The sequence below is a fragment of the Rhyacophila brunnea genome, unplaced genomic scaffold (genome assembly GCF_057557595.1).
Source record: "Rhyacophila brunnea isolate RB1 unplaced genomic scaffold, BYU_Rbru_1.0 scaffold_22, whole genome shotgun sequence".
In the NCBI taxonomy this organism is placed as follows: Eukaryota; Metazoa; Arthropoda; class Insecta; order Trichoptera; family Rhyacophilidae; genus Rhyacophila; species Rhyacophila brunnea.
In genome coordinates, this window is record NW_028232882.1 from 21,763,123 (window position 1) to 21,777,480 (window position 14,358).

The 14,358-nt window shown below is 33.0% G+C and overlaps 1 protein-coding gene across 1 annotated transcript; it reads left to right on the forward strand.

Moving 5' to 3' along the window:
- The first annotated feature begins 555 nt into the window (after nucleotides 1–555).
- yellow-g (L-dopachrome tautomerase yellow-g) lies at nucleotides 556–8,845 on the forward strand. The gene is made up of 5 exons (XM_085949922.1): nucleotides 556–812; nucleotides 2,594–2,944; nucleotides 4,437–4,622; nucleotides 6,982–7,119; nucleotides 8,614–8,845. The coding sequence occupies exons 1-5, from the start codon at nucleotides 556–558 to the stop codon at nucleotides 8,843–8,845; spliced, it is 1,164 nt and encodes a 387-aa protein (XP_085806048.1).
- The last annotated feature ends 5,513 nt before the right edge of the window (nucleotides 8,846–14,358 follow it).

Genomic DNA, 14,358 nt, shown 5'->3' on the forward strand with positions numbered 1-14,358 from the left:
TAGGTGAATTTTTGACAACACAGAGATTTTTTCCGCCATATAAAATGGGATACTTTTTTTACAATGGTTTTAGTGATGTTATTTATTTGGTGAAAGTGTTCCAAACTAGTAATTCCATATAAATTTGGGTGGCAGTGAAAAATTAATACGATTGCAAATTTGGTAAAGAAAATTTCTTTATTTCATATTAAAAGTAGTGAACATTTTTAATAATTTAAATAAAAATGAGTGTGTTTTTTAATACTTACATAAATATAATATGTATTATTTTTTAACATTACAATAGGCCATGAGGGTAGTGAAACAGTAGGTAGTGTAATTAGTAATAGAAGTGGAACAATCACAAACATCCAGGCATAAAGAAAATCACATAAATGTATTGTGACCTCACTGGGAATCAAACCCTGAGCCTCCAGATGAAATGTTAGCGTCTAACGCACTGGACTACGAAGGCCGTGTTGCAAGGACAAGAGTGAAACTTTTTGTTTTGCTCTCCGCTCTCCATAATAATATTTTTCTAATTTATAATTATTTTTAGCATACAAAAAGCTCACAATGGCAGCGGCAAGAACCTGCCTCTGGCTGCTATTTGGAGTAGCGTTCATCTTCACTTGTGTCACTGCCACGAGAAACAAAACCGCCGATTGGAAAGCAGTCACCGAGCTGTCGTTCAAGCTGTCCGGTCGCAGTCCCAGCTTTCCATGTGAAAGTACCCGAGATATTTACAGAGAATCTGGAAAATATATTCCCAGGAATATCATCAACACCAGAATGCAAATATACAGATACGATGTGGTTCTCACGCAGCCCAGGTATGTCAGATTTATTTTTGTATCACAATAATAAGTATCATGTTACATAAAATAAGATTTGTTACATAAAAGAAGTTTGACAAGAAGTCATGTCGCACCTCGCAACTAAACCGCCACAAGTCCAAATGTACGTGTTTTGAATTAATTACTACGTTTCATATCTCTAAGTCATCAAATTCAAGTCAAAACTTCATTCAATATCTAAACATATTTCAAAAACACAGTACAAAAATGCGAAAGGTAAAAACTTCAAAGCTGATATTCTTTGTTTGACGTTTTTTGAATTGTGGCAGTTTAGTTGTGAGGGTGCGATGTAAGATACTGTAAATTCAAAATAACAGTAAATTTGCTCCTGTATTTTTGGAATTCGTGAAGATAGTTAAAAAAAAATTTTGGCTTTGACATGGACAGAAATGACAGAAAAGAAATTATTTTTAAAAATTGAAATCGTATACATAACTGTCAATAGTACACAATAGCTGTACTCTTGAGCAATTTGTCCATCAATGGGACACCTGCATGTTTTTCACGTTATATTCACTGCCGCCCTACGATTATGCTAAAAAAAAAGTTGAAACTATTGATTTCAAGTAGGTTACCTCCATTCTTTTTTTAATTTTCCTTGATTCTGGCTTTCTAAGCACTTTCAATTGTATGTACCTATATTTATCAACAGCTATTAAATCCAACTCCATTTTTTATCGGTAAAATAGTATTAAGCCAGAGGTGTATTGCAAAGTTGGTTACTTCTCGACCATATGGGCTGACAGGGCTCTAGCCTGGGGTCACCGGCATGGTGGGCCAACCAGTGAAGTGAGATAAACACACACCATAAATTTTCTCTAATAATTTAAGAAAAGGTTGGCTGCGGCGCTATTTTACTAGAAGAATTTTAACATTTTAAAATATGTGGCTGTAGGATGCAATTTCATATGATAATATTATGATGATCGATATAATTAAATGATAATTCCCGTCTAGAATTTCATTTTGTAATTATTTTTAGTGTGCTTCCTGACTAATAAAAAAGGCTATTTATCAAATATAGCGACAGGTCGCATGTTACTTGGCTACCACAAAAATGGATAACAATCAGTGCTTCATAATATCGTCGGTGTTTCGTAAAAAGGGCGAATTAACCAAAATGCTACTTTACAGGAGGAGGATTTTTAACTTTTGACATTTATTTGTTTTTTACCTGTAGATGATTATAAATATCTAACAAGTTTATAATAAAGCTTAGAAAGAATACTGTCATTATAATAGGTATTATTATATAATATTTTAAATGGCCTAATATGTCACATTTGCTTTTTATTTCATAATTTAAATTAATTTAATTTTAGTCGATTATCGTTTTTAAGTGCTTTCCTGTGGAGATAAAAATTCGCCGTTTTTCCACAACAAAGCTAGTGGGGTACATATTTTATTTTCATTAAAATCTCGATTTCGCCAAAACGGTTGATTCACCCTTTTTACAAAACACCGACGATATGATGCTGAGTGTCGGAAACTCAATAATTCAAGTGGATTTATTTGGAAATACAAAAAATCACTAAGAATACACGGAATACTCCTAATTTTATCTTGCAGAACCCTGGGGTTACAGAATACCATTTAGGGAACACTACTGTAGAACATCATATATTGGCCTTAACCAAGGGAATACGCCAAATATCCTGGCAAACTCTCGACAATCATGAGGGATATTTGTGTAGGAGAGGAAATAGCTAAAAATTATTGTCAGAAAGTAATAATTGTAAACTCTTTTTATATTTCAGATACAGAACAGGTGTCCCGTTCACTTTAGGATTGGCGCAATTGAAGGCTAAAGGCGTTCACGTTTCTGTTGAGCCTTTCCCTGATTGGAACATGCAGAAAGAAGGAAACTGCGATGCTATCCAGTCAGCCGTGGATATCTTTCTCGACAGGCACGATGTCCTTTGGGTATTGGATGCTGGAACCGTAAATTCCCTTCAACAGCCTTCCACTAAATGCTCGCCGAAGGTGTTGGCCATTTCCATGGCAACACACAAAATACTCCAGACCATTGACTTATCTGATTATATCACGGAGAAGTCAGATCTTCAATACATTGTCGCTGAGAATGCGGAAGATTTGGATGATTATGTGTAAGTGTGATCAACTACTTAATGTTATAATTCATTTTTGCAAAACTATTAAACTGAATCTTTTAATGAATCGTAATACTATTAAATGCCAGTGATGTCCCGTGGAGGTAGGCAGATTGAGCGTCGCTTGGGGGCGGCAGTTACTCGAAGAGCGGCAAATCGAGGACAATCATTTGGTGTATATAGTAGAAATCAGTGGCGAAGGGTGGAGGTAGGCTGTTAAGAACCGCCATTAATAATGCATACTAAACTTTGTCAGTCATACTGTTTTTGTTTTCATTGAAATATGACTACAATTTACAGGTGGTGTTGATTACTTTTTAAAATTGAATTAAACCCTGCGACACCAAGCCATAATAAATAATAGTCAAAAAATACTTGTCTGTTTATAAAATATCTAAAATTATTCAATTAAATCATACATAACTGGATATTTTATAGATAGAACAATATTTTTTTTATCTACTATAGTTTGGTTTAGGCAGGGTATAATGAATTTAAAGAAATGAATCAACAATATGTGTTAAATGTATTCTTAATCCAATGAAAACAAATAAGTATGAATGAAAAAGTGTGCACTTGTGTACACTGTGTGTTTTGTCATATCGCCCAAAGTATACCAAAACTAATATGGTTTGGCTGAGGCAGGGTTTAATTGATTTTTATTAACTAATCGACACCATCTGTAAATTGTAGTCTTAGTTCAAGAAAAACAAATACCCTTGACTAACAAAGTTTAATGTGCTCTATTTATGGCGGATCTTAACAGCCTACCTCCACCCTTCGCTACTGGTAGAAATAGCTAAAATTATTTTGTTTACGTGTTGTACAATAATAACATAGTAAAAATGGTGTGAAAATATTAAATCTGTCTATTGCTAACTGGTACCAACCAAATGTGTCAGAAATATCAACCAAATAAAAACTCAGCTCTGTTGATTTGGATAAATGTCTAACTTATATTATGTTTATTTGCTTTTCATATTTAAATTAAATTTTGTATGTTTTAGTGGAATATATTTTGTTATTATTATATCCATACAACACATGTCTTCGATATTGGAGTCATGAAAGGCTGATAAAAAATGGGGCGGCATTTTGTCCAGGGACGTCACCGTTAAGTACTCACAATGGCCAAACAGTTAAGGTTCTATGTCTTCAGCTAGTTATCTCGCTCTATGAAGCCGTGATCGACAGCCCGCACATACAAATTTCTCGTCCGACTTTAAGCTCAAATTACTAGCCACTGTCGATTGATTTGCATAATTTAAAAAATTAATCACACAGTGACATCTGTTTGAATAATTATGAAATACGAAGCTGCAAATTATTGGTATTACAGTGATTGTAGTAATATCTTCGCTCTACTTTTAACGTGTGTCATTAAAAATCTGCGGCCTGCCAGATACTGCCATAATAATATCGTAAGGCATAGAAAAGGTTGTTAATAAAAATATAACATTAATATATATTTTCTTTTGTTACAAAACAGATACATTTCTGATGCAGGCAGTAACGCGATCATCGTACTCAACGCTAAGACAGCAACCGGCAGACGACTCATTCTCCCGACCCTTGCGGCCCACAACACCCCCACTACCAAAGCCTTGTATATAGCTTTACTGATGAAAGGGGACAGCAAGAAATATTTGTACTTCACTTATTTGGATTGTAACAAGTGGGTTTATTTTTAATTAACATAGTTTTACATGGTTTATATATCTCATATACGTGGATATAGCATGGTTATCCAAACAACTGTTTGCATATCTATTGTTGGCTTCCCTACTACACCTATTCCAACCAGTTAACACAAAATATGTTTCCGTTATTTTTCATGATCTGAAATAACACGGATATCACTCAGAACAATATTCTGTATACAAAGCGGTTATCTAAATTGGACATAGTTATGCAGAAAGTAGCCAGTCCATAAAAAATAAAAAAATGAGATATGATATAGATCAGATGCGAGAAGGTTTTCTCTACGTTCTGCTGAACACAGCCAAGCCGCAAACAAATTATTCTTGAAATAAAATACTATTTAAAATTATACATTTTCCATTTTACATACATTTTTAATATCATGTTGTTAAAGTGCCATTATCTCAGCTCGACATTATTGTGGACTGGCTATATTTTGCATAACTACGTTCAATTGTAAGTTAACGTTAATTTAACAACCACTGCACATGCACCATTATTCCACTGACATTTTTTTTATTATTTCGCGTGTTTAACCTAAAAAAGAACTGGAATTAAGAATGCACTATTTCTCGGTTAGTTTTATTATTATATTATACATGGTGTTTATAATATATTATATTACATTGTATATTCTACATTGCACAAATGTAATATCCCAGGATGATTACTCTCGGAATACCATAATAGCGTTTTTTTTAATCGATTTTATAGTTAAATGTAGCCCTGCAGGTCTATTCCAATAATACCTAAACTCTAATAGTATGCAAAATTTTAATAAAAATGCTGTTGTATTCTATACATTCAGCATGAAATAACATTTTTAACGGCAGTACCGCCGGGTGTGATAATTAAACAGCTGCTCAAGCTGTCATGTTATTGTGACGTTAACGATAGCGCACTACGCAAGTGTGACATCATACTGTGTAAGTGGTCGCACGACCTTGTCTGAAACACTGAGCATGAACTTTGGACATAAAATGGATACCAATTCAAGTTTTGCACACAGAATACGTCCATAACATGTTGAGGTTATCTCGGATCGCGGTAATGGTGTTACATAGTTGGAATAGACCTGCTATGTCTGTAAATCAAAATTGTAATTAAAAAAGAACGTAATAGCAAAAAGTCATATAACAAACGGTCATCTATACAGTGCTCCGCAACCGATGTGCCGCGAGACGATGCTAGGTGTGCCGCGGAGCATTGCTTCAAAAAAAAATACAAATAATTTTATATATTATACAATACTTACTTAATAGCCAAATTTGCGTACAAGGCTGGTAATAAATACATTTGAGCACCTGCATGAATTTAATAAAGCAAGGTCAGAATGAAAATATATTGATGTGATCTGATAAATTAGAGAGATTTAAGGATCTCTACAAATGTACCAAAGGACCCACCAGACCACCAATGAAAACAAGCAATTAATTTTGGATCCGTCTCAAAAACATTTAACTTTGCTTCAAAAGATATTTCATCATTACTTTCATATAATCAAGACGACTGGATTCGAAACCCTTTTGCAACCAGTGCCAAAAATTCTATAGAACCTCTTATGGTATTTTCTGGATTTCGGTTAATAAAGAATATCCTCGTATTTTTGACAAGGCTACCACTAAGTAAGGCTAAAAATTTTTGTACGATCATTGAAACAAGCTATTTATTGATAAAACCAATACATGGGAATAATAACGTACATTTGGTTCTTCGTCGTGTGTTATGTTTATTTAATTATTTATCAAATAAATAGGTATGTATTGTAATTTTCGTGCTCTGGGGACCCAAGCTCAGGGGGGGTGGCGTGGCAGGTCAAGCAGATAAGTGAGATAAGCACAAATTACAAATTTGCTCTAATTGCAAAAAAGTCGCCTGCTGCGGCGCTGTTTTACTTCGCTGGCATTAATATTTTAACACATACGATTGTGGGATACAATTTATTATTATTGTGTCAACACTCGGCAAATAATTTTTGTTCACCCGGCAACTAACCGTAGTTCAAGTGGATGAATTAATAAATACAAAAAATCGCTAAACATAGAATCAATACGATTTATTTTACTTCAAACATCATTTGAAAAACACTATTTTAAAGTATCACACTGTCTTTAACCTTAGCGATAGGTAAGGGGAGACGCTGAAGATTCTGGCCTGGGGTCCATGTTTTGGTGTATAAATTGTTTTACGTGTCGTGTGCCGCGGAATTTTGGTAAGACCTTATGTGTGCGTGGGTGGGAAAAGGTTGCGGAGCACTGATCTAGTGTATATGTGTATTATATCAATTAGAAAATCATTACATACTTTATATGGTTATTAATTTTTTTCTTCAGGGTATATTACATAGACACCTTGAGTCTACATGACGGTGACATCGAAAGTGAGGGATGCATTCGTGTAGCAGGGAAGAAACCCAACGGTGACAAGATTGTCTTCTGCGGAACGGATGGAATAAGCAATTTGTATTTCAGGTTAGTCTTTTACCAAATATATTTTTCTATTGATAGTATATTGCTATGAGAGACAATGTAATATTGCAGGCAAGAAATTGGGTTCGTTGTCTATGATCAAAACATTGTGTGAGGCCAAGTCATCACACTTCTCCATATAACGATAATACTAATACAGCCATCAAGAGACAATGATGCAAATTAGACCTTCATTTTACAATAATCAAACAAACTGAACATTTGAGTTATGCAAAATTATTTTTGTATCACTGATTACATTAAAATATCAGATTCTGTTACATATTCAGATACAGTTCTGCTTCACATATCTGTAAAATGTGGTTGCTTATTGTATATGGGGGCAGTCTCCTATTTTGATTGAACTACACTGTAATCTTTATATAATAAGGTAGGTTGTAGAGCTCAGCATTGTATCTGCTCCTTAATTGTTACCATCCTTGATTGGCACATAGATACATTACAGATTTTATCTATTTATGTCATAGGCTTGTTAATTTCGCAGTTAGGCCCATTCTACACGAGCAGGTAAAACACCACATTTCACACACTACCGACTGCTCCAATTTGGCAAACTACATATTGCAATTGTCAAAATGCAATGGCTGAAAGTCTGTATGTAAGCGTGGATGAGCAATGCCGAAATGGTCACGGTGTTACAAATCAGTTGAAATGTGTAAATAAAATTGTTTTTCAGAACACAACCACTATGACTATCATGCAAAACACAATGCGTACTACCGGTATGTGCGGGACAACTGTTTGATATCGCCTTGTGTAGTTTGGTTTGCTGTTTCCCTCTAGTGGGAATGACACCTACCGGAATGCTCTGAACGTCACCTGCTTTCCGCTTCGTATCGCAACCAGTGAAACGTTCATGTAGACAGGCTAATTATAAATCAATGGTTCCGTTTGATGATGCAATTGGTAGTGAGGGACCTGTGGCATTTTACATATTCGTACCTTTAACGTCCAGATTTGCATGTCATGTTATGAGAGGACAGGCTTTACAAGTACCTTGTAAAGTTGCTTTTAGTTTGCATGAGGAAGTTGATATGTCTTAATTAACATTTATTTGTTCATTTACATAATTCTCTTGTTAATTTCATACTATAAAATATGATAATTATCATGAAATTTAATGAGGTTGCCAATGTGGAACGGCACAATATTGATTCACAAAAGACCAAAGAAGACAAAACTGTTGAATGTAACTCATACTCATCAATTTAGACGCAGTTTCTCGTGGTGTAACATTATTATAATTGTTTCTACCACAAAATAAGGTCCGTATGGGGCTGCCCTTTTTCCTTACATGTCTGGATAGGTTTACCTTAATTAAAAATATTGCAGACCATGTCGCTCACCTTTTGAAAAAAATCCTGTTCTCTCCATTGGAAATCTATTTGAGGGTAATAATTAATCTGGAAACACCAGACTGAAACCATCAGCTAATACTTTACAAGAGGAATAAAGTGAATATCTGAATTTTTACAGGAAAAAAGGAAGTAGTGACATATATGCGTGGGACTCCAACACTCCAATGAAGGCAGAAAACTGGATAATAGTACAACACAGTGCAAATGATCGGCAGGCAACCCACGTGGCAACGGGACCTTGGAAATTACTCTGGGTATTAGAAACTAACATTGCTGACTTCATCGATGGAACAGCAGGAAGCCTGGGACCTTCCAGCATAATACATCCTCTGGCACAAGATTGGAAATGACAAAGAACCTACTAATAAATAGATCTGATGGAAGGGTGATGTTGAAATTCATACACTTTCAGACTGTTATAGGCATCCATAGTCAGAAACCACATGTGGTTTTGAACCGTACGCTAAACTAAACTTATGATCTTTGTTCATGGATATATATTTCTAATAAATATATAATCGTAGATGTATATAAACAGATACGGTCAGACAATTATATAGGTACTTCGTAGTGAAAAAATATTTCCATGAACAGATATGATAAGTCTATGGGATGGACTATTACTTTAGTTCCATATTTTATCTCATGTATATTCATAATTATTTATTTTGTATTATATTAGAAATAATAATAAATATTTATTTACTGCCAAATATGAATAAATTCTTCTTGGGTCCTTGTCCAATCTTCTCTTATATAGGATCAAATGTTGAAAATTAGCCCTAACTTCTTCTTAGCCCATTATTCAAAAAGCATTGTCATTATTTTTTTAAATTATCTAATTATTACTTAATTATTTTGGACAAAGTGGTCATGACAACAATATTATTATAGACTGGCTGAGGTTACGTGACGTAAATTCCATATGAAAAAATATCACAATTCCTTGACAAATAATCTGATATTTATTTACGTCAAGACAGATGCTGTGGTATATTTTTTTTTAAACCTTTGCAGATTGTTTTGCAATCTGTTTAGTACATTCCTACATATACGACATCTGTGCATATGCAATTAAAAAATATTTTTCTTAAGGTAGGCTTTAAATAATCGTGTACTATGGAATATTCGCCACTGCTACTACCACTGCTACCATAGATAATGAAGGATTTTGGATAGCTGTTAAGAAAATGAAACAAAATAATTTTGTTCTATAGTTTTAATGAAAATGCAGGCTCTAACCAGCCAATGATATTTCACAAATAATCAACTAAACTTTATATTACATCACAATAGAACACATACCATCGATACACAAAAAATATATCACTATACAATTTTACAATAACTTTAGGACATGTCTTCAATAAATAATAAAGGGTAAAATTTTTAGTGGACATACAAAATGATATAAACATTCAAAACAATTTATTGAACATATTATATTATATAACTGCATATCCATAATAGAATAAATAAAAAAAATACCATCAACTTCGATAACTTTATAATATGTAATTATAATAATAAAAATTAAAGTAATAATATGTAATTGAAATATTATAATATTATTAATTACAATGAGATTCAATTTGGCTAGGCTCGAAGACAATATTAAAAATTCAAGTTATACGTTAACTTTATGAATCGATCACAATTTCAACTGTTTATTGGTGCCAGAACAAATTGAATGATGCATACTTACGTAAGTATATGGAAAAAAAATGATTTTAAAATATGGGTGCACCGAGAGACCTCGGGTAAAATTTTTAATAATTTAGAAAACGACGTTAAAGTACAATAGAATTAATTATTATATATATAATATACACAATAGGATTTAAGAAATACAAATCAATCGAAGATACAGTAAAATACAATAGTATTGGACTTTAGTACTTTTGCAAACATCTACATAATATAGTATACTCTCTATTTTCAATAATAATTAACTGTCGAAAGACAACGATTGCCCACAATTTTATCTGCGTGAAATACAGAAAGAAAAAGTCCACAGATCCACAGAATGAAGAAATAGACTGATTCTACCCGTGCCACTACTCATGTTGCAATTTATTGACACAGAATTGGTTCGATTTCTAAACGCTGTGGTTTTTAACTCGCGCCTCACATTATATTGATCCAAATGTGTTATTGTTGAGAAGTTTCTATTGTTTTTTGGTTATAACTGAACAAACAAACTATCAGACACTACTCACAAAAAATACTCCTGACCACAGAGCAAATTTAACTATTGCCAAATAGCAACGATATTGTGTAGTCTGAAACAAAAACTGTATTGATTTTCACAAACGTGTCATTCATCAAATTATTGACATATGTTTTTTACTATATTATATTTATGTAATTCATCATGTCTCTATTAGAAAACCGAAGAAAAATAGTAATAATTCATGAAGAAAGTTGTTTTTTATCCTGTTTTCAAAACCATTATAATGAAGTTCTACCACATAAACAGCAATTCAATTAATAACTTCAATTCAATCTTTACTAAAAGTTATTGAACCAGATTTTTATAGATTTACAGCTGATATTGTAAAACTTGTAATTCATTGGCCTCCCATAGGACACATGTGACACCACATTCTTCATATGATAAAAATAGTATTAGGAAAATTGAGAGTATACTATTTATGACATTTAAAACTTGGATAGAATAGCAATTTATTATGTACTGTGTTGTAGAAATTATGTTCAAAATCGAAGTAAAAATGATTCACCATGATTTTACCAAACATAAAATAGATCAATCTTTGGACCCAAAATAAGTTAATTTTCTTTTAGGGTAAGTTTATTAAATAAATAATTAAATTACTGTGACAGCAAATGGTTATACCTGATTGCAAAACAACAGAAATGAAGATTAGACATTTTAAAGATATATTGCTCTTTATTCCTCGCCGTTACAATATGTCATTGATTTGATCATTCCAGAAAGATTTCACCGGCAATGCATCATCAAAATTCAAGATTTTAATTATTGATTTGATAAAATCAATTACAATCAAATGTATTGACTTCACATATTGAAATGTAAGTGGTGAAAACCAAAGTAAATCATTTTCAATTATATTTCAATAGAATCGATTATATTAACTTCAATATCGAATCTATACGAAAGAGCTTAGATTGAGTTTCTTAAAACAGTTCATATGATAAAAGCACAAACTAACATTCTAAGTTTCTAAACTCCGAAGGTTAAATCGTTTACAAATGCCGCTAATCGTAGGTATGCGGTGATTCCTAATTCAGTAACAAAACGCAAAGGTTTCTTGCCTCAAATTCCCTCTATTCAAACTATATACTTTTTGTATGGGAATCATCTCCACTATGCTCTCAACCATAAAATTCGATTGTAACTGCTATCCCACAAAAAAAGGTACCGTGTCCTTGTTGGGCAACCACCCAGATATGATAATTTTGCTGTCCAAATTGACTACAAAATATGGTCCATGTGGGATAGGTCCAACTGAGTATGCTCAGAGAGAATAGTATAGTAACTACAGTGCACCGAGATGCTACTATTTTATACTACAATATGTGGTCTAATGGGTTGGGTCTATTAAACATGTCCCATATTTCAATTAGATATATAATATATCACAAGAAGAAACAAATACCTATTACTATTTGCTTTGCACTTAAAAATTAATAATCGAGTGCTTTTAATTGTTGTAATATACACGTTGATTTGTATGCATATCCAAGGGGTGAGTGCTACACATTCACCGCTTTAACATAAAGTTCCTTCTCTTTGACAATGCATACAAATCAACGTATCGTCAGAATTAGAACCCACCGTATGCCTACGTCACTAATATAAATGTCATTTCAACAAAATTATGATGGAATATTCGCCTCTGTTTCACGCGACATGCTGAAAATGCCATTTGTAGGCCTTGTGCTATCACAGCTTCGAATCGTTCCTTAAAATAAACTTACACGACCCACAGATACGTATGCTTATTGCCCGAGTACAAAAAAAACGTAATTCATTCAGAAACGTCACAACGCCAACATTAAATAAACCATTAAGAATCGCCGACTGCCCACCGTTGTTGTATATAAAAACTATATTGCCATCGCCATAACAGCGGCCGATAACAATAAATCAATTCTTATTGCACATTGTTTTATCAGTATGAAATGGCATTAAATGCTTTCGATATAAAAATTATTGTATAAAAAACATTTACCAGAATCGTGTCCGATTAGAAACACCAACATAACATTGGTCTTATTCTAATGGAGGTTAAAGATTTTTATAATATTATTTCTTTTAACATTAAATTACTACGAATTTAGGAAAAAAAATATACCTATGTGTATTAATTAATTTGGGGTGCAACATATTTTCCTCCATACCATGCATAGTAGACCTAACCTAAAAATATTTCCATAAGTTTGCTAAATGGATCTCCGAGTTTCATCGCCTTGGTGGTAAATTGACCTATTCTACTATCATTGGCTTAGCGTAACAAGGTGTTAACCAACAAAATAATATTATAATAATGATTTATTTTTCATTCATAGACTGTCATGGAGAATAATGAAAAAAATCACTTACGAGACCAATGGTCAAATGCTGCGGTTGAGTTAGCCTAACTAAGACGGTTTTATGTTATATACACGTCACTTGATTTTGCCACTAAGTTGCTGACTTTTACTTACGCACTTAAGTATGACTATACATTTGGTCCTGAGAATTCAGATTTAACCAAAATCATGCACCAATTCAATCAGTTTAAAAAAATACTAAATGATATAGTAGTGAAAAAATTGAATGATGTTTTGATGCGTCTTTGTTAAAAATTCAAGGCAAATAGTTATTGTGTAGAAACATGTGTTTAATAAGACACAAAATTATTAAACCCACGCAAATATCTCATCTATGGTCATATAGTCCATATAGAATATGAGAAAAAATTGTGATATTGGGACCGGTCAAAGGTCGGAGGAAGAGCTCTCGCTCCAGATGAACAGACCAAATCAAGAGTGTCACAGGTTTCACATTTACAAAAGCCTTGCCGTGCCGCTGAATGCCAGGAGGGATGGAGTAAATCCACTGAAAAGACTGTCAGATGGTCAAATCATCTGGGTCACGAACCTTAGTACATGTAGAATAGGTCAGTGCAAGTTTTCATTTTGTTTATTTACACTAATAGCTTAAAACTGTCAATAGATAGAGCTTTCTATTTAAATTTATGTCGTTTCCTTGTTTTCTGTTCTATTATATAATACAATACATGATTCAATTGAAGACATTATTGCAATAACTGCATACAACACTTGTATACATATTATGTAGATGCGTAAAACTCCGTTAATTCTAAATCGATGGGATAGAAAATCGACTAAAAATTTGAATTACAAAATACAAGGCAAAAAAACAGTAAAACTTAAAAAAAATTTGTTCCAATTTTCTAAAATTCTTTGAAATCGCTATAAATAGATTTTAGGACGATTTGGCGCCGGGCAACTGGACGCCACGGAATTTGAAAATAAATAGACGTTAGGTACTTATAGGTACTTTAAAAAAAATATTCAGTATTATTATTTATATTTCAATGATTATATTATGATTTAATAGTAGGTGAGAATGTAAATATGCAGACGTAAACAATGATTTAATCGTGCATATGTTTAAGTTCCAACAAAAAAAGAGTTTTTTATTTTATATAAAGCCTTAGGCATGGTAATTCTCAATCCGCGATACAGAATACATTATGTTAAGAGTAAAATGAATTCAAACTACTAGGTAGTAGATAGAAAATGATTAAAATATCTCGTCTACACGTGTCTACGACAGTGCGGCGTCCAATTGTCCGGAGGCCAGTCGTCC